The sequence below is a fragment of the Colias eurytheme genome, chromosome 24 (genome assembly GCF_061535395.1).
Source record: "Colias eurytheme isolate Ceu_HAF_F1 chromosome 24, ilColEury1 Martin Lab GWU primary, whole genome shotgun sequence".
Lineage (NCBI taxonomy): Eukaryota > Metazoa > Arthropoda > Insecta > Lepidoptera > Pieridae > Colias > Colias eurytheme.
This window is the reverse complement of record NC_143003.1, coordinates 2,107,056-2,128,892: the sequence shown is the minus strand read 5'-3', so window position 1 is coordinate 2,128,892 and position 21,837 is coordinate 2,107,056. Positions and strand designations below refer to the sequence as shown.

At 30.6% G+C, this 21,837-nt stretch overlaps 1 protein-coding gene across 3 annotated transcripts in view; it reads left to right on the top strand.

The window, feature by feature from the left end:
* Positions 1-21,837, top strand: part of LOC149897881 (zinc finger protein rotund-like) — a 157,985-nt gene that overhangs the window by 48,246 nt on the left and 87,902 nt on the right. For 2 of the 3 annotated variants that reach the window (XM_090115978.1, XM_090115976.1), the window contains exons 3-4: positions 11,708-11,804; positions 12,876-12,997. In XM_090115978.1, coding sequence (XP_089972104.1) covers positions 11,708-11,804; positions 12,876-12,997 — 219 coding nt within the window. The remainder of the gene's footprint in view (positions 1-11,707; positions 11,805-12,875; positions 12,998-21,837) is intronic. The other variant, XM_090115977.1, reaches the window with a different exon arrangement.

Genomic DNA, 21,837 nt, shown 5'->3' with positions numbered 1-21,837 from the left:
ACAAAAAATGGCCTCAGCGGGATTCGAACCTTACCTCGCTTAACCCAACTTCGCCCTAACGCAATATTAAAGAACAACCATATTCTGTACAATTTTCTAGACTCTAGAGGAAGTATAATGAACGATACACGTAAAATACCTTCCATACATAGATATGAGAATTTTCTATTCCATAAAGAAGTTCTCTAATGCATTATCCGAAACTATAAGTTATAGCTACGAAGATGGCGGGTACCGACAGCAAAAAAGCGAGGGCAAAAAAAATTCTCTATATAAAAAAATTTGGATAGATTAAAATTTAAAATGTTCTAAGTAATTTTAAACGTAGATAATTTAACTATAAAGCCCTCATAAGGTTAAATTATTATATTAAAATAAAATCATGAAGTTACACATTATGTTTTTCATTATTGACCGTGTATGGTAGTTGTGTTTAATTTTATTGTTAATAACTATTTGAACGATTGAACTTTTTTTTAGATTAAAACTTCATCCCCATTCTTCATTGAGATTGAGTTGAGAGAGAATTGAGTGCAGTTACTAAAATTTCTTTTTAAAATATTAAAACATCAATAAAATTATAGTTTTAACCGTAAAAAGAATGTACGGTATACAAAAAATTCCAAATACGAGACATGATTGGTACGATATTTTCAGCTATGTTTGAAATCCTTTGAAATAAATTCATAGAATATTTTATATATTTTCTGACCGTACGAGGTATTATTACAAGCAGGGCCAACAATATGGGAACACTACATAATAACTTAAAATAATTTAAAATGAATGTTTATGATCTACTATTATTAAATAAATATTATAAATATGAGACCTAAGTACTACTTATTTGATAAGTTTGATTTGATGTATTTTTAGTTATCATCATTTTATTCTGTATCCTTATTATTTAGTTCTACTTCTTGAATGTTAAGTCACTCACTGGTGAACTAATTTCCTATTTAAAGTGAAACTTTTATTACATCGTCTCAAACTTTTTGGTCTGTGTAGCGCATGTCGCGTGACGGTCGAACCGTACGATAATTATCATACAAATACGATAATTTTGTGCCTAAGTTTCACTTTTACCGTGGTTTCATAAAACCACACAACATTCTTTCGTTTCTTTTTTAAATATCACAAAACTCTTTCCCCTTAAAATTATAATTTAATTTGAACAAACGATGAACATACATATTACACGCATTTTTGATACTACGTTATTTGAATATTTTTTTTGAATATTTTTGCACTTTCATGTTCATAATAAGTTCCTAGATCTACGACGATGATTAAAGTCATCACATATTTCACCTTTACCTATATCACTAAAACAAATTATTTTTCTACATATTACCTATTATCACAAATTTTCTACTAGCTTTTCTTGAAATTTTCGGTTTTCTTGGCCTGCAGTATACTATCTATTCCATAGCAAAAGGCCGTAAGTACGATATGAGCTGTGCGATGTATGTACACGAGATCTTGTGTGTGTGTGTGTTAACATAGCTTATAGATAAACAAGATAATACTGGTAACGTAAGATGACATGAATTTAAGAATTTATTTAAAAAAAGTTGTCCATCAGAATTCATAAAAAACATCCTATAATTTGTTTTTTACAACACACATTTAAATGAAATGAAAGGAAATTAAAGGCTGATAATTTTGTCAGAACTGTGTTTGTGGTATGTGGAAGGATATTTATTAAATAAATAAAATAACAAATTCATTTCATCAATACTTTAATTACGAATCAAATACATTGAATAAAGGAAATTATAGTATATTTTCAGACGAGAACAACCGACTATTAGAGAAAAAATATTTTGTATTTTTTTCAATATCTACATTTTTATTATCATACTGCACTGTTAATATTTTATGATCTACATAGGGCATCGAAGTTTATGTTATGTATGGCAAGGAAGCTTGCATGTGGATTCTTCCGTGTTTGATTCGATTTCTGATTTTCCGGAAGATGCTGTGTCATCCTCTGACCCCTATCAGTCTGCAAAAATCTCATGATGGATGATCCATCTAATCCGTGGAAAGAAAGAAACAGATACATTTTAGTTTTAGTTAAAAGCTATAAATAAATGAACTGTAGTGTTTGTTATGAAGATATTAATACTACAATAAAAACATGATAAAAAAATTAAAACAAACAAGTCAAATTGACCTTTATTTCTGTAACTGATACTTTAGCCTTTATGTCAAAATGTATTCTCAATTACAAGATAAGGTGCTAAAGATAAACAAACATACAAACAATATAATCTAAAAAAATTATTATCAACGTTTATTTTACTGACTGCGGCAATGTCCAAAGGACGTATTTGCTTAAATTGTACATAATATTACCTATTCTATAAATCGATTCAATGAGGTTTTATAAAAAAATCGACAAGATATTATATCACAATTGCATCACTTTAATTTTAATTTCGATTGTAACATCATATAGTTAATCTTTTTTGCGATAGTGTGCTGTGTGACGTGTACATGTAGAGTCGTTCTAGAAAGGCTGGTCGAATGAAGCCTAATTAAATAAATAGATATCTAACAAACTAGATTAAGCTATAAGCTATCAATACCAGAAAATGCTTAATGGGACAAAACCAGATTCAACTTATTAATCTATGAATTTTCTAAATTAATATTTTATTATCATCTTAGGTACATCTAGTTTAGTACTCATTTCTAACCTCTACGTCAATACTTCATACGAGAAGGTGCACACAGAGAAACCTAGTCTATTCGCTCTAGGAATAGCGCATTTGAAAACTGTAGAGTCGATAATATCAAGTTCGTTTAAAAATATTATGCTCTACATATTGTTTTTTTACCAAATGTTTTAACACAACATTATTCACTTCCAATGGTTGTTTGGATGTTGTAGTTATCTAATAGAATTTTAAAGATATGAAAAATGTAACAAAATTCTGGACGTAGTAACCTTATAAAGCTTTTGTTCAATTTAATTAATCCCCACTTAAAATATTTAATTCAACTATCGATTAATGTAATTAATAATACTTTAAGATTTAACACATCCTTATTATAATAGTCATAATATTATTGAACTAACTGGCAAACATTTGATTTCAAACTGCAATGGTATTAAAATATCATGTCGAAAAATTGCACAAAAAGTCGACTCCATTCCACTCCCTGTGATCGGCCACACATGCACAAACACACACACGCAAACCCACCTGTGTGCGAGCTCGTCTTGAGAATAATATATTTTTGTTGCCTTTATATATTTTTTACCGTATTTTTATATCTTACCTCCATATATGTGAAGTTTTTCTTCAGTTTCGTTCTGAAATTTTATATTCAAAAGATATTTTAAAAGTAACTAACGTTCAGGAATAACATCTCTTTGATATACGTTATTTTCATTCATTTAGTTTCTGTGGTGCAGTGGTGAGCCTATAAATAGCCGAGAGGTTGCGGGTTCGATAGGTTTTAAGAAAAATACTTGTAAAGTAATAAGCCCCGAGCTCTGGGGTATGGGGCTTCTTTTAACGACTTCGTCCCCGAGGAGTTATAAACACCGTATATGGTCTATACGAAAGGAAGCTTTTCTTAGAAAACTAAAGAATTTTAAGCATAGCCCCAAGTCCCTTTGTGGGGTTTGGGACAAATGTATTGTAAAGGTGAAGCAAATCTCGTTGTGGGGTATGGGACGGGTTATATCTCTTTTATATTGATTTTCTTAGCAAATAGATTTAGTTTTCTGTGCCAGACCAAGATATTTTTATACGACGTCCCTATAACAAACCACAATGTTCTCAATTTGTAGCGTATTTTTAAAAAATTCTGCCGGGAATCGAATCTTGAACCTATGAATTGTAGGCACCACTATGAATATCATCATGGTATTACAGATTTAGTAAGACAACCATTTATAAAGTTACTTTAAATTTAATAATAAAATTTTACAATATTATCTTAAAATATCATCATCATCATCATCGTCATCACCAGTACAAGTTTATTAATACATTGGACATAAGCTTCTTAAGGAAATCATCTGTGTAATAAGTTATTAATTCCAAAAGGTTCTTGTAACCAATTAAGGTAGACCTCTCTAATATAAGGAAGCTCTTACAAAATAGGGATCAAGTAGTTGGTCGAAAACTATAGAGTGAATTTGTATAATATTAGGAACATTTTTAGTTATTTCAAATAGTATTATAATAGTAATGCTAAAAAATTATATCTCTAAAATAACATATAAAAATGTTAATGTAGAGTTTAGTTCAGTTATATAATTTTAATCTATAATTTCGAACATTATAGCCGGAATGCACAGACAATTCAACATTGATGATTATTGTTTAGTTAATTACTTATTCTGATTTCATAATAAGCATTTAATGAAAAGCTTATATCGCAAATGTTATTTGTATTTAAGATCTACGATTTTTCATCGTAGATATCTAAAAATCGGTCAAGCACGTATCTAATTGCTCTAAATGCATGGAATTGAAAAACTTAAGTCAGTTCAATAATTAATCGATTTTTATAAGACATTTTGAACGCTTACTTTAACGAGAAATATGTATTTTACGTTAAAATATTCATGAATGGGCATTTCATAGGCTACCTTTAACATTTAAAAAAGGAATTTCATAGAACACATTTTTTTAATAATAAAAAAACACCAATAAAATGAGTGTATATTACAGAGATATCTATACAATTTTTTCATCCCGCCTCGCTTGCTCTAACACCTACTTTGTTATATTATTCACAGTTTTATATTCTAGGTCGAACAACTTCTTGGCAAAATTCTAGCTTGATATGCAGGCAATATGTCAATTTAGCACTAACAAAATATGACGTCATCGAGCACTAAAAATTATCTATAACTAGTTACGACACCCGGTTTTGCCTGCGTTTTAAGCTACGTAGAATCTGATTACACTACAAAAATATAACGATCGCCTATTCATAATAAAATGTACAAATTTTACATTAAGAAATAGTCTATAAATATCAATAATTACTTTATATGTTTAAGTTTGAACTAAGCAACTTATTTTTAAACAAAAGTTGTAACTGAGCTAAGTGTAATGTAAGTAAAATGATTGCAGTTAGTAAGTTAGTTGAATTCAATGAAGCGAAGCCAGGGCGAGCTCCTAGCTTACTTGATTTACTTGTGTCCCTTTGAATGTATCGAAAGATCAAAGAGATTTTAAAGACATCTGAAAACGTAGTTATATTTATATCCAGATTATAATAATAAGAAATAATGATACGAATGAAAATTGTAAAATAGCTGTAAAACTACGAAAACATAAAAACTCGAGACAAACACGAGAGAATAAAGACGTACATCAAATTATTTCCCAACGAACGTTCCTCTCCGATTTAATAAAAAACCTTTAAAAATAAAGAAAAACCATAAAAGCAGCCGTCTTGCGATGCGTTATCATTTTTATATGTCCCCCTCCCCCCTCAACCCTTTCCACCCCCCGCCTCCTAGATGCAAGCTCACACACACACACAAAACGACTATAAATGGGTTAAAGAAAAATGTGTCTACCTGAAAACGTACGATGCATGCATTTTTTTTACTCGCCTTACATTTTCTTTTCCATCCGCGATTCTCATATCGCCGATATAAAACTGAAAAATACATTTAAAATGAACGCACAAAAAACGCTCTTACAGCATCGCGATAAAGTCACAAATACGTTGGTACCCACAAAAAACGGAACACTACTACACGAAAATTTTCGCTCGCATACACCGAACCGCGCCGTTTAGAAAAAAAAGTAAAACACACACATATATAAATTGCATGCAGTTCGAAAGGGATGCACTCAGAGTCATAAAATACGCACACAAGTGCACGAGGTGCACACAGACGTCGCGCCGTCTTCACAGACGTGCACGTATGACGCGGCCACACACACACGCGAGCCGAAGAAAACCATCCATGTGTTGTGGAAATGCTTTTCCTTGCAGCAACCTCTCGGGAAGAGTTTCATAGCGAATACCTCGCGGTAAAGACATCTCGTTCTTAAAAATTCAATCTTTTAAAATCAAAACAATAGCCGAGATGGCTGACAAAAAATTAAATTAAAATAGTCAACTAATCGATCGGTTATGCCGTTCGAAATTCAAAAACATTCTTCACTCGTTTCGCGGTGCGCGTTCCAAATTCGAAGTGACAAAAAGCGTTTAAAAAACGCCTCGGTGACAGATTTACGCGCCAAATAAGTGATGTCCGCGATTATATCGATAATAATTTAATGGAAATAATTGGATTGATAATTGAATGTTTTGATTGCATCGTTAGCGTTAATGGTATAAGACACGTGCGCATTAGTGATGTAAATGTGTGCATTAATGAGTGTGCGGTGGTGTGCGTCTGTTGTCTTTGTAGATTGCCGATAAGGCTGTGTTGGCACTAATTTGAAACATTCCTGTTTTGGTTGCTAAGAAGACAATTCTAATATGATTTAATGTTTCCAATTAGAAAAGTAATTGGGGATATAAATAAGAATTTAAATATTGATGTAACAATACATTCTGGCAGTAATAATCTAGTAAAATGTTTCTAATCTAAGATCAAATTTCACTTTTTATCACTTCAAATTTCAAAATAAGATTACGATGACGATTAAAATATATTAAAGATTATTAAAATATATTCTAAATGTGTTGAGTTTTATGAAATTTATAGCATAATTACTATTAAGAATCGTATAATTGCTTTAGAAATGTAATTTACAATATAGGTATAGATTATATAGATAAAAAAAAGAATCCATTATATTCGTATATTTAATTTACTATGACAACAAATAATTATCGATAATTATGTAACATCACTATTTCTTCTAATAATTTATTGATTATTTCTTATTAGCACTTGTATTAATTCGAACTAAAAAAATATGTAATAAGCAATTTTCTAATTAGTCCAATTGAACTATTGAAATTAGTTGCAACTGTGTAGACACGACCTTACTTTTAGATTGACGACTGAAACTTATAAGATTATAAGATAAATCTAAACAGACTAATAAATAACTTTAAATTCTGTTCAGTTATAATACTTTATATTTTTCGGTTGATATAACATTTATATTTATTTTATACGTAATCAATTAAGTCCTAGGTTTTAATCGTAATGGGATTTTCACTGTGGATTTTCACTATTTTGTTTACTCTACACATTATTCTATTATAAAGTTTATTTAATATTTTGTACATAATAGTTTCATAAATAATTAATGAGTAGGTACGTAGGTACATTTAAAAACTTAACACATTAATACCACGCGGAGAGAGACATTTCAATGAATATTTCTAAGATAATATTACATTATGAAAAGTTAGCACAAGAAAATAGTAATAACGGGTTATTTATATCCATATAAAAATCAATTTATATTTAAAAATGTATTTATTTGTTTAAGTTCATAATTAATGCATTAAACTCCTTAAAAATAAATTAATCCCTCTCAAATCTCATAAGTACTAAACACTTATTACCTAGGACATTACTACTTAACTCAACAAACATACATAAATAAACCAACCCTTATATTTAACTGCCCCCAATTCTCCAAATATAAAAGGTATCTAAATATTTCTAGATGACCTACTCCAGTTCTAACAGTCGATACTAATTTATTTTTATTTTATCATGACCTGGCTAGGTTTTAAATTGGAATCAGGTATATCCCTAAATATAGAAGCCTTGTTTCATGAGTCTAACCTATTTTATGACCTAGTAGCAAGGTAATTAGGTCCAATTTAATTTACTCTAAATATGGCAAAGAATGATAAAAAGGCTGCAAGTTAATATTTAACAATATCATCTGCAAATACAACGATATTATGTCAAATCAATTGGCTCTTTTATTTAAGTTTCATTTTCTCTAATTGTGTTATGTGATTTTGAACAAAGATCGACTTTTCGTTAGTTGATACCGAAATGTTTCCAAAATATAGATACTTATATTTTTAATAGTGACTAGATGCTTATCAATTGATAAGAGATACAGCTCTTTATTATTACATAGATAAAAAGCTTTAGAAATTACGGTATAACTATGAACTTAATTTTTTCATGAACAAGCTTTTATAACGCTTGAAACAAATTGATATAATAAATATCAATTTGTTAATTGCTAATCAAAAAATGTAGGTACTGCAAACAAGCGATAAAAAATATAATACACTAAGTATATGTAATTACCTATACCAAAGTCAGCAATGTTTAAGCCATAAAAAATTGCACAATTTGAAAAACTTTCGTAGTTCGTGTAGGTAACTTATCAGTTTTTGGCAATGCCACCCAAACTATATAGTCTGAACTATTTCGTAAGAAATATAAAAAGTTCCAAGGTTTATTTCCTGAACACGAATAAACTAGATACATTGAAAAACGATGCAATTAAAACTATAATGTAACTTGTTGAACACCGAGTTGAAGACAAATTGTAACTTGATTTTTTTATATCATCGAAGCGGGTGAAGATAAACTAAAAGACACGTGAATCAGTAAAACTCTATTTTATTTCCAGTTACGGTCCAGCCACCTCCTAATCCAACGATAGTTCCTAAAAATACCTAAAACTTTAACGAAGAAATATCTATTTTTGTTTTTAAATATAGACTAGATATATTAGATTAAGTGTTAGTGCCAATAATGTCTGTGACCTTATCAAATATTTATGTAAAGAAACCTAATTATCCAATGAAGCGTGAATTTGAAGAATTTAATGGAGATGACAAAGAAACAGCAGATGCTAATTATAGCGATGGAAATTCAGAAATCAGCGATCTTGAAAACACTCCAGATGAGAGTAAAGCTTTAGATTACACAGAGAACACACTGTCTCTGAATCCAGTCGCTGATTTTATTAAGAAGGAGTTTCTGCCAGAGTTCGATTTCAATCCCTTTCGTCAGAATCTTTGTTTCAAGGATGGTTTCCAAAATGCCAGATCGCCTTTCCTTCTTCCAACACAATTGTATAAGAGTTTCCTGGCTACTCTGGGGAAGAGAAGACGGAATGTCAGTGATTGTTATTCGCTTTATTCAAGGAACATGTTGTTCTCAAATGGCTTTAATTATGAAGTATCTGATGATGAGAATAATGGTGATAGGACTGCTGATTCTCCTGATGAGGTAATTTTAAATATTTAACAGAGAACTCTATAAATATAGAAGGTCTAAGAGATCTCAATTCGACCAGTTGTTTCATAAAAATATCACTTAATAAAGATTACCTGCTTTTGAGAGACCTAACTTAAGTTTTTTTTTACAAGAATGAGTATGTTTTCTTAGTAGAAAAAACACTTGTATAATAAATGCTATAAATTTAAAAGCTACAGTATAGGCTAAGGCTATAGATTATATTTCCTGCACATGTATTTTGAACATTATATCAGCTGATATAGATTAAATTGCTCACTTATTCTATGGATACCTAAATATTTCGAAGTAATTTTTAAGTTGCGTGTTTGAAGCTGAATGAAATAGTCTGGATTCCTTTTAGATTATAATTAATTAAGTGTTCTTATATGACAGCAGAACAGTAAAACATGGAAACGGCTTTTATATTTTTAATTTTATTCGATTCCGATTTATGAAATGAGATTCATATCTATTATTAAGTTATTCATTAGTTATGTTGAAGATCAAAATGTCAAAAGCGAAAGCTCTTTTTACATGCTTTTAATTAATTGATAAAATTAAAATTAGTTAATAGCTTCACTTGAATGTCGTGTTAACGATATGTTTGTTTGTAACCGACTCTTTAAACGGACAGATTAAATTCTAGTATAAAGATTATTAGATATCTTAATATATATATATATAAATCTCGTGTCACAATGTTTGTCCTCAATGGACTCCTAAACCACTAAACCGATTATAATAAAATTCGCACACCATGTGTATAGTTCGATCCAACTTGAGAGATAGGATAGTTTAAACATGTAGGTACCACAGGCGAAGCCGGGTCGGACCGCTTGTTTTTTCATAATTCGACGTATCAAATATCAATTCACCAAATGTTTCAAGCAATGTAATGAAATACAACCAGAATAACTTGATCTCTATGACCTACGTTGCATCGATACGTAAGAGAGCTCTACATTAAGTGGTATTGAGGAAAATCTTGGTCCGATAAGTGTACACAAATTCTTATAAGATTTTGTTCAATAATATATATCTAACTAGATTTCCGCCCGCGGCTTCGCTCGCGTTTGCAAAGGAAAACCCGCATAGTTCCCGTTCCCGTGGGATTTCCGGGATAAAAACTATCCTATGTGTTAATCCAAGTTACCCTCTATATGTGTGCTAAATTTCATTGTAATCGGTTCAGTAGTTTTTACGTGAAAGAGTAACAAACATCCATACATCCATACATCCATACATCCATACATCCTTACAAACTTTCGCCTTTATAATATACATTAGATAAGGATGTCGGCTAATTATTGAAGCACGAGATTAGTAACCAACAATTGAAACATGAATGATAATACCATGACGAGCTTTTATTAAACTCAAACATTTATTTATTCCATTAAAACTTCTTTTAGAAGCACATTCGAAAGTGCTTAAATCGTCATTACATATCGTCAATACATATTTTTAAAAATTACCACCGATTCGGAAAGCAGTATCTATGGAGAAGAATCGGCAAGAAACTCTTTTAAAATCATCTCAATATTACAATTTAATTTTACATAACATGTAACTTATATCTAACTACATAATATATCATATATTATATCACATATTAGATTTACGTGTATGTTTGTATGTAACCTTTAGATATAAATAAAATACAAATATGCCAATTATTTAATACATGGAGGTTATCTACATATAAGTCTTGTGTAAAATGTATGGAACAGAATTAACTGAAATAAGATTATGCGATGAATCGATTATGTCCTGAAATTAATTATAATATTATGTACTTGATATTGTTAAAGCAAAGCTGCAGGTTATAGCTGATGTAATTTTAAATTGAAATTCAGTTATTTTATTTTTTTCATGTTTATTTAACTACATTTGCCTCTAGATGGCGTTGCCGAATTATGCGCAACAGCTATTTTTGACAGATTATAAATTACTAGCTTTCCGCTCGCGGCTTCGACCGCGTTTTCAAAGAAAAACCCGTTCCCGTAGGATTTCCGGGATAAAACCTATCCTATGTCCTTTCTCGGGTATCAAAATATCTCTATACCAAATTTCATACAAATTGCTTCAGTAGTTAAGGCGTGATTGAGTAACAGACAGACAGACAGAGTTACTTTCGCATTTATAATATTAGTATGGATTTAAACGTATTTCAATTTAACGAAATGTTGCACAAATATACTTTAATTCTTTTATTCCATTCATTCAATCAAGCTTTATCGTTTAGTACGTAAATTATAAATTCTGTTAAAACTTAAAACCATAAACATACGCAATTTCTTAAATGAACCAATGTTTATTTCCTCTGTTTTTTATTCTGTAAGTCTAAGCTATGTATTTCATGATTTTTAATATCTAATCGACTGAGTGACTGACGATCTGTATTACATACTACTACAGACACCATTTTTTGTACTTATACTATACTAGCTTTTTCGTATTTAGTTCGAAGCTATCAAAAGGATATTATAATTGTTTTATGCAAAGGCTTAGCAGATTTAAGACTTCCTCTTGTTCCAGAAGGCGGGGGCATCGTCAGCGTTCGTGTGGAGCGGCGGGGGGGTGACGGGCGGAGGGGGGCAGGAGCAGGCCGCGCAGCAGACCTCGGTGCCCTCTGGTGGGTATTATCTGTTTATTTATAAAATTTATAAATATTAAAAAGATCGTGTCAGAAGTGAAACTTCTTTGGAGATTCCAAGATACCAAAATCGTCGCCTTATTCCATCGTGACGTGACGTGACGTGACGGTATTGCCATGACGCTGCCTTGTAATTTTACTCTCAACCTGCCTTGAAGTTTCACTTTAAAAAAACCGTATTATTTTAACAAAATTTTGAATTCTTCTACATAAGACATGTAGAGCAGGGCACTTATAATATAGTATTATAGATATATGAAATAATATTTTTTTCCCTCTACTTAACGTACTGCAAATATCTGCTTACCAAATTTCATCAACAACTTTTCAGTAGTACCATATATCTCCAAGCTCTTCGATTATAAGTAATCTTATTTTCTGTGCCTTTTAATTAAAGATAAACTTACTAGAAAAAGCTAATATTATCGATAAAATAATATCACAAAAGAAAGCTTTGAGAATTCGCTGCAGACAGACAGCCGCGAGCGATACAAGTTTAAACGTACGTGTCTTTTTCGTATTAAAGTATGTTTGTTTCAAGGTTTATGAAAAAATAATATAGTATATTACTTTATCTTAGTTTTTACTGTATACACTATACTCTATATTTGCCCGCGGTTTTACTTATTGAAACTTGCATTTATTCGTCCAAGTTTTTAAAAAGCTCGTATGTCTCAATATTGGTTTGAACCTTGGTTTGAACCGTTGCAGTTGATTCAATTGTTATTTTTAATTCAAAACTAATTTCTTTGTACCTATTATTAATATTAGAATTATAACATGATTTGGTGATCATTTTATTAGAAGTGCATCACACATAAATTCTCCTTCTTTTTAAATTAAAGTTACTAAGTAAAGAAACTGTTAATTCAACTTTTTCCGTCTCTTTTTCTTAGTAATTAACAAAGCAAAAATTCACGAAAAATTTGATTTTTTAAGAATTCTTGAAATAATTGTTTTTTCTCCTGCCTATAAATGACCGAAAAGCAATGTTTCGAATTCCTTTCCTGTTTCGTTTTTACGTGACTAAAACCCAAGGTTTACCACCAGGTACCCAGGGTGGTGGTGCCCAGGGCCTGGTGCACTGGATGTCGGTGATGGCTGAACACATGGGAGGGGGCCACGACCCCTCCCACTACGCCCTGCCACCATGGAACAACGGTGGCGTTGATGTAAGTATTAGAATTAAGATTTAATTAGTCATCATCATCATCAGCCCATATACTACTAGGACTCGGGCCTCCTATGAGGACCATGTACAGGCCATAATCCACCACGGTGGCCAAGAGTGAGTTGGCAGATATCACATGTCGTCGAACTTTGAATAATTGTAATGTCGGTTTCCTCACGATGTTTTTCTTCAACGTTCAAGCGGTGGTGATGTCATAAACATACACAGATAAATTGAAAAATCAATTTATTTTGTTCATCACCATCATTTGAATTTAAATAATACCTCTATTCCTAACTCTAAAAGCTCTAGTCAATATTCAGATCTTTTACGATATCCTATACCTACATTCAAAGTTGTTCAGACATTTTGCAGTTATAGTGATAAAAAAAAAACACAAAAAAATACCATTTTTGATACAGATAACGAAAAATTCGTTATTAAACAGATGCATAAGATTTTTTTTAATAATTATGGTTATGTCTAGATATAGATAAAAATCAGGGAACCAGTTTAACCAAGTACCAAGCACGTAACTTAATCTGAGGTTAACACGTACTTAAGTAACTTGGCTGTGCTTAATAGCAGCAATTATAATTCATTTACATATTGTTTAACAAGTCAAAGTTTAATGTGGCGATTATGCACAGACTTCACTTAATAACTTAAAATGTTAATAGTATTTGTATTAATTTTCGGTCCAGTAGTTTTGGAGGTACAGATAAACAAACATACAAAAAATGTGTTATTAGTTCAGTTAGAATTGTAATAGAATTACGTAATAACTACATAAAGGCATAACTTCTAGATAAATGGAATTTATTCAAAAGAAACATATTCCTTTTTAATATAACTAATAGCTTTTACAAATAATATATTCCAATATCTTAAATAAGAGATTTAAATTAAAAAAAGCGCAATAAAAAACCAAGTAGACATAAAATTATAAATTAATATTCATTATAACATGTGTTTCTTCAGACTCTTAAATCAATGATTAAATGTATAATTAATTATAAGAAAAATAAAGATTGGTATTATTTTAACATTTTATTTTTTCCTTCTATTAATAATTCGGAGATATAACAATAGTTTAATGTGCTAATTTATTGTAAATACCTACGTATGAAAATAATGTAAAAATATAATAAAAATTTTTTTTTAAATTTAAATTTAAATCGCGAATTGCAGCAAACTCAAAAAAATCTGATTATTTTGTGTACCTACGTTTAGAGATAATAATTATTGAATTGCGCAATAAGTAGGTAGGATATCGTTAATTCAAAAATTATTATTATATAAGTAAGTCCTTTTTCCCAAACCACAGGCATAAATAAATACGGTATTACCACAGAATACTTAATAGTAACTTACGCTAGTATTACTAAGGTCTCTTCTTTACAATTTTAATATATTTTCGTATGTGAACCAAATCTAACTACGTGAAGAAAATAATTAATCCATATTTGTGCCGCTACAGTTCCACACATATTTGAATAAAATCGCAAATACTAAATGGATGCCTCGTTTATCGATTCTAAACGCATCATTAGTACATAATACAACCCTTTTGAAGATGCTCTAGGGTTGCCACAGATTTAAGTTTCGCTACGTGCATGCAAATTTTTGACAACCCTTTACATGTGAACACAGGCGATTTTCGACCTTTATCCATTGAATAAGAGTCTAGTTTTGAAATGTGCTTTGTATAAATCATAAGTGGGATAAGACGAAACTATCTCATATTAGGACTTTGATTAATTTTCGATATTTCGAGTGCATACGATTTGCATAATTGGATGGGAATTTGGGGTCTGCTAATGACGTCATTAATTTGTGATTCTTTATTCAAATTTTGAGAAATGTAGGAATATTTTGAATCTGTGTACGGATAGGGATTGATAATATTCAAAGCAAATGTAACCGATTCTTTTGGTAATTTTTATAGAGGGACATGTAACAGTAGAGAAATATTGTTATCATTGTTGTATATCTTTTAATTAAATATCTATTATTATATCGTTTTGGTATATTCCTAATAATTTACCAATGCTACGAGCTATTCTACGTACCAATCTTTGAGTAATCTATACTAATATTATAAAGCTAAATAGTTTGTTTGAACGCGCTAATCTCGGAAACTACTGCTCCGATTTGAAAAATTATTTCGGTGTTAGATAGCTCATATACGGAGGAAGGCTAATATATCATCACGCTACGACCAACAGGAGTGAAGCCACGGGGGTGAAACCGCACGGAGCAGCTAGTTAATTATATTATTAATTGGAAATAATGTATGTCCTGAAACAATTGAAGCCGAATAAGAACATTTTCTCATAATATAAAGTATCTCAAGAAACAAATAAATACGTTGGATCGTGCTTACTGACAATTCATTAAAAAATAATGATTTACTACTCGTTTATATCAAATAAGGCAAGCTTTTGTTTTATTAAAACGAATTGATTACGTCAACTAACAAATTTTAATCAAATGAATAATGCACGGTCGTTTAGTAAAAGTGTATTTTCAATATTAATGTCAGAGATATTTTTAATATTCAATTGTCATTTAATAAGGAATAATATTGAAACACGCAGTACCTATATGGCTAGTTCACGCGATACTGTGAAAGTAAAAGACTTCACGCTATGTAGGAAGAGAGTATTTTATACTATCTCGATCCCGCGGCGTTTATCGCGTGGTACTACCATAAAAAGTATCCTACGTGCTAGGTTAGACTATATTCTTTATGTATGCCAAGTTTTATACAGATGCGAACAGCTGACTTCACGTGAAAGAGTTACAAACATCCATAGATTCATACAATCTTTATTTTTGTTTATAATATTAGTGGATATGGTAGGTAAGGTAGGTAGATCTTTACCTATTGTTACAATTATATTGCAAACGTGTGTTTGTTTATCTTTTTTTGACGTCGCAACGGATAGAGCATAGTTTTGCCTACAGTCTTCAGTCTGGATATAGTTAGAAGGATAGAGAGTGACATAAGTTTTTTATCGCGTTATAACATAAGTAAACCACTCTAAATTCTATAAATTTCGATACTGTTAACTTTCTTTGACCACGAGGGCGAAGCTATGGTTACCTGAATAATACTCTCGTATGTGTTACATTGTTACTCGTATGTGTTACTTAACTCCTACGAAACAAATAAAACATTTTGAACGCTTCATAAAACTTAATTAGAATAATTATAAAATGCTATTCCACTCGCAATGTTACCAGCACATCCTAGTAAAAACCATATGAAGTACTTACACATAAAAAACATGTTATTTATATTTCCTATAATTAGAAATTAGATATTACAATACACATAAAACGCGATTTATTCATTAACCTATTGTTTCAAAAGCATCATTAATAATATAATTAATAATTCGCTTTTTATACCCGGTGTTATATTTTCATGTCAATATATCTTTTTGCATATGAAATTACCAATAGGAAACGTGATTTATGATTTTTTTGTATTTATAAGTGTTCCGGTTAATTTCGCAAATAGATTGTCCAATAACTGCAATTTCTTACTTATTTCTATCAAGCTGATTTAAAGGTGCATATTATAAAATCGTAGGAAAGTCAAAACTGTACATTTAATATTTGTTTAAAATAATACTTGGGGCGGACAGCTAAAATAACAATATTATAACAATGGGCTATAATTATAAACATAAATTTCTTCTAAATATAATCCATAATAACGTCGACATAAGCTACTATTTACCTATCTAACAACATAATATTATAATTTCTTAATCACACTCAAATACTGAACAGCCAAACACACCAACTTGCAAAAAAACGAAATTTCACAGCAATATCGAACTTACCCCAATTCTTATATATTAACTGTACCCCAACTAAAAAGCAATAAATAAAACGAACAAGCCCGCGAACCGAGCAACAAAAGGCAAGTGTTTCACACAAACCAACACAATACCACATTGATATATCAAACAATCAAACTGACTTACGAGTAAAAAATTGCTTGTACATATTGTTCTTGCTAACTACGTTATGATGACCATAAAAAATACCATCTAGGGAATAGGGTACATGCCTCGAATTGATCTTTGTCAAATGTTTCAATTTAGTGCAGTGACTGTCTGTTTTATAAGCTTTTGTTAGTTTGTGTTTTTGCTATGATCGCGAATGCAACGTGCTTTTGGTATCTTTTATAAATTTTTATACGTGACAAGTTTCTGAACTCAATTCTTTGTCAAAAAGAAGCTAACACAGGCACAGGCCTGTTAGTATTGCGGCTCGACGGAACACGGTGGGGTTTTTGTTGGTAAGAATCCGACATAACCCACGGCTTCTTCCCCGGGGGCCGTGGGTATCTTTGGAAAATTTTCCCCCCTTAAAAAAGGCCTGTTAGCATTACAATATTTTGTAGAACTAAGGTAGAATGTCTCTCTTATGTAGAGCATTTGGGGACTGTGTTTCCTATAAATATAATATGGTGCAGTCTTAGAAGATTAAAAACAAATGTGAAAAAATTTGGTCAAGGAAAGCGGCTAAGAAAATCGATCAGTAAAACAGAATCAAGTGTAATAAAACATAGCTCCTGAAATCGGACCTACCGTATTTTGGTCACCTTATTATAATTGTTAAAATATTTTCGATGTATTATAACACAATTAGGAAAATGTTCACACAAATTTCAATAAAGCAGGCAGTGAGCCAGACAAAAATGAAATTTTAATAAAGTTATCGTGAAATTTTATAGGTTACACAATCAATTTTGACAAAAAAAATTTTATATCAAATAGACATAACCATTTGTTTCGTTACATTAATCACATTTTAACATGCACAATGCATAATTATCTTCTCACATGAGAAATGAAACTACATTAAGCCCTCATACGGGTATTAATTCGATTATTCTAATAAATGATCGTTCGAATCATGTCTAATCACTGTAGGAATTACAATTCTCACAGAATTCATTGCCAATCAGTCAACCGTCTTGAATCGATTAAAAATCGCATAATGCGATGCAACCGTCCAACAAATCGGTATCGTCTTAATTACCGTCTGTCAAAATCGATTTTTCACGTGAACATATTTGAATAAGACATATTGCTTAATCGTTTATAATCGCGAAAGAGGCCACCTTTGTTTCTTTTACCCTATCCCTTTTTGGCGGGTTCGTCGAAGTGGGTTGTATACATTGACGATTTTGTTTGAAGGCAACTTAAAAAAGGAGTTGTAATGCTTCGATGTATAATGTGTTTCAAAGGTTGTTGGATTAACGCTTGATTTGGCAGCTATCTATTATTGAATATTAATTATGAATGCTGGAACTTTTATTCAGAACACGCTCGGGGATATTTCCTTTGCGTATTTAATTATTATGTATTTAAACGGTTTGTGGGGTAAGAAATAATGGATTGAATAGTGTGGGATCACTGGTTATGCTTTTTGCCTGAAGCGTTTTGCACGTTTTAATAATTTTGAATAAGCAATACATTTATATGCAACTGTAACGCTGCGGATGTTTATAACGTGTGTACAGTAGGAAGGTAATAAATTAAGTTTTGATGTTTATTCATATGCATGGACTTTCAGAAACATGTGTTTACTTAAAACGGATTTTTTTTGGTTATTTTAGCTTGTTGTTAAGTAAATTAAATATTTTTGAATATCAATGTAAATTAAATAGTATTGAATACAATTTAAAAAATGCATTTGACTAGGAAATTTTTCAAGATATCCATATTTATCTTATTTTAAATTTATGAACTAAAAGCACATTTCCCTGAGGTATTTAGCAAGTCCAAAAATAATATAGGCCACCAATCCAAATCTCCAGTGCTCTTATTTTGTGATAATATGAAAATTATTATCTATAGCCTATAGGTACCTATGTAATTTAACCATTTTAACACATATAGCTTTTGTAAAATACTATAAAACACGACGAAAATGAATGTGGAGTGCAAAAGTTTGAAAAAATAGCATTCATTAGTTTTAATATTTTTTTCTATTTTAACATCAAATAATTTTTTTTTTCTATATTTGATTTAACTAGGTATTATAAACTAAGAAATGGGAATACAGCGGCTGTTGACACGATATAAAACACGATTTAAAACTGTTAAAAGATGACTTAAATAACAAACGATATTCACACATTGTGTGTAATTGTGTGATGAAACAACAGTACCTTTGAGTAAAGATTTACCCAGATATACCTATATCTGTGCAGCCATACCTATACTCCATCGCAACCTTAAACCCATTGACACAAACAGCAACATTAATCTAATCACTATATTACCCGTTTGTCGAAAACAAACGAACACAACAATGGCCGATCACATATCTACGGTGTCCACAATTTTGACAGCCCGGAGACCGGTCCGGGAAGATTAATGGACGCTCTACTCATCGCAGTAATGACGCCCTCTTCGTGCGGTCTAATGACATCGGGAATTGGGTGTACATGATTTTGGATGTTTTGGGACTAATTCATATGAGTTTTACACGAGTTGAAGAAAGTTCTAAAACAGAAAAAACTAGATTGAATTGTTATACATAGGTACAATACCTAATTATGTCAAAACAATTATTGAAACGTCGTTGAAAATATGGTTGAAAAATAATAAAATCATGTCCCTTAAATATTGATAAGGTTTTAAGTTTTAACATTCAACAGTACTTAATACCTACAATCTACATTCAATAAATTGATATTAGTCTCTTCATTCTTATATCAAACAAATTTTAAATTTATAGTTTCTTAATAAATATAACTATAAATAACCAACATCTTATATATAAAAATGAATCGCAAAATGTGTTGGTAAGCGCATAACTCGAGAACGGCTGAACCGATTTCGATAATTCTTTTTTTATTATATTCCTTGAAGTACGAGGATAGTTTTTATGTAGAGAAAACGTAAATATGTACCACGGGCGAAGCCGGGGCGGACCGCTAGTTTATTATATTTCAAAAATAGCACCTGATGTTATTGTATCATTTAAGTATGTCACATAATTTCTTCATTCATAAACACGTTTGTACCGTGAGTTGAAATAAGTAATTTAAGTACAAATCAAGGAAATTACATACTTCAAGTACAACTATAATTACTTTACTTGTATCATTTACTTTACCATAAACAATTATAGTAAATAATAAAATGTTTCAAACATGTAATTTTCGATATTATTTATACTCTAATGATTGTTATTCTATGGTATGATAAATAACTTATGCTATTTCATTGTTATTAAGGTACAAGAATGACAGTATACGTAATTATATTTTCAGAAAAGCTTTTCTCATTAATCAGATATTTTTTTCATATATTTTACATATGTATTTTTATAAGAATTTTAACCAGTCATATATCTTTTTGCTATCAACATGCAATTTAAGTTAAAAAGAAAAAAATACTGTTCCTTTGAGTATAACTTTATCATATTATTTATTATAAAAAAAAACACGAAATGAGCAATATATGATACAGAACAGAAAAAATATAACCATTTAACTTAGTACCAAGAAAACCAAACGTGTGGTCACCCACAATCCTTGGTTAATGTCTTTGCTGTGAGGAAAAAAAAGCCAGGCATGTTTATCTTGGCTGTGATGCGGACTCGTTGCGAATTGCCCTAAGTTTCGGCCCCTAATCGATTTTGCCCGGGACAAGTCTAATTTGGCGGATTAATCGCGGACACCCTAGTTCTAATTTCCTTGTTTATTGTAAACGATAATGCGTTTTGTTCTATTTTTCGGTTATTGGTTTGAACTCGACATTTTTCGCGGTTTTAATTGGTTTAAAATTCGTGACCTATGTAGTTGATGTGATAATTGGATAAAATGCAATAAACTTTTCCTTAATATTATTCTAGATACATATTTATTTATATTGATTCAATAATAATTATTGTAAACAAATGCTATACGCATTAAAGATGAATTTAAGATAATCCAATAAACCAAAATCGACTCTATTTTAATCTTAAGTACATAAGATTTGAGCTTATCTCTTATCATCCATAATTATTTATAACAACGCTCAATATCTCAGTTTTATTCTTAACATATAGGTGTACATATTATTACGATACGAATTTACTGTTCACCTCAATTCAATAAAATCGAACCCACTGCCCGTAGCAACTTCCCATAAAGTTACTTCAGCTTATATCACCCAGTGGATGCGTAGAAACTTCTAGTACAATAAAACGAAAAACTATTTTATTATACCTTTGGAGTTGAGGATTCGTATAGAAGAAAACTTATTATTGGTATTCAAAAAAATCGTCAGACGTTAAGAGTAAAAATTTACTTGTAACGTCTGGCTGCAGTCAGACTAGCGAAGGTCGTAAAAATTTGCATTGTTTTACCAATATGAAGGGATAAACAATACTTTTATAAAATTGCAAGTGGCATGGATACTGCTACAATATTAATAATATGATAAAATAAGCTAGAAGCTAAAATAAGCTAGCATTTTCTTGCTTTTTTGGTATGGAAAAAGTGGCCTGTGTTATTCAAGGCCCAATGGCAAATTTCTTCTAAATCGATGCAGTATTATTGTTCTGAATGAAAAACAATTTCACATCAATACTCTTTAACTACTCGTATAAATTAAAAACATTACTCGTCCATTTGAAACGTATAAAATTCACGGACGAACGGACATAGCAAGGGTTGATTTTTTATACCTTTGCCTCTAAATTATGTCTTCGCATTGCAAAAAATTAAAAAGTATCAACCAATAAATAATAGAAGAATACAATATTATGATGTATATGACAATGATGCAGTCTAACGGTTTATTATTGGGGACATAA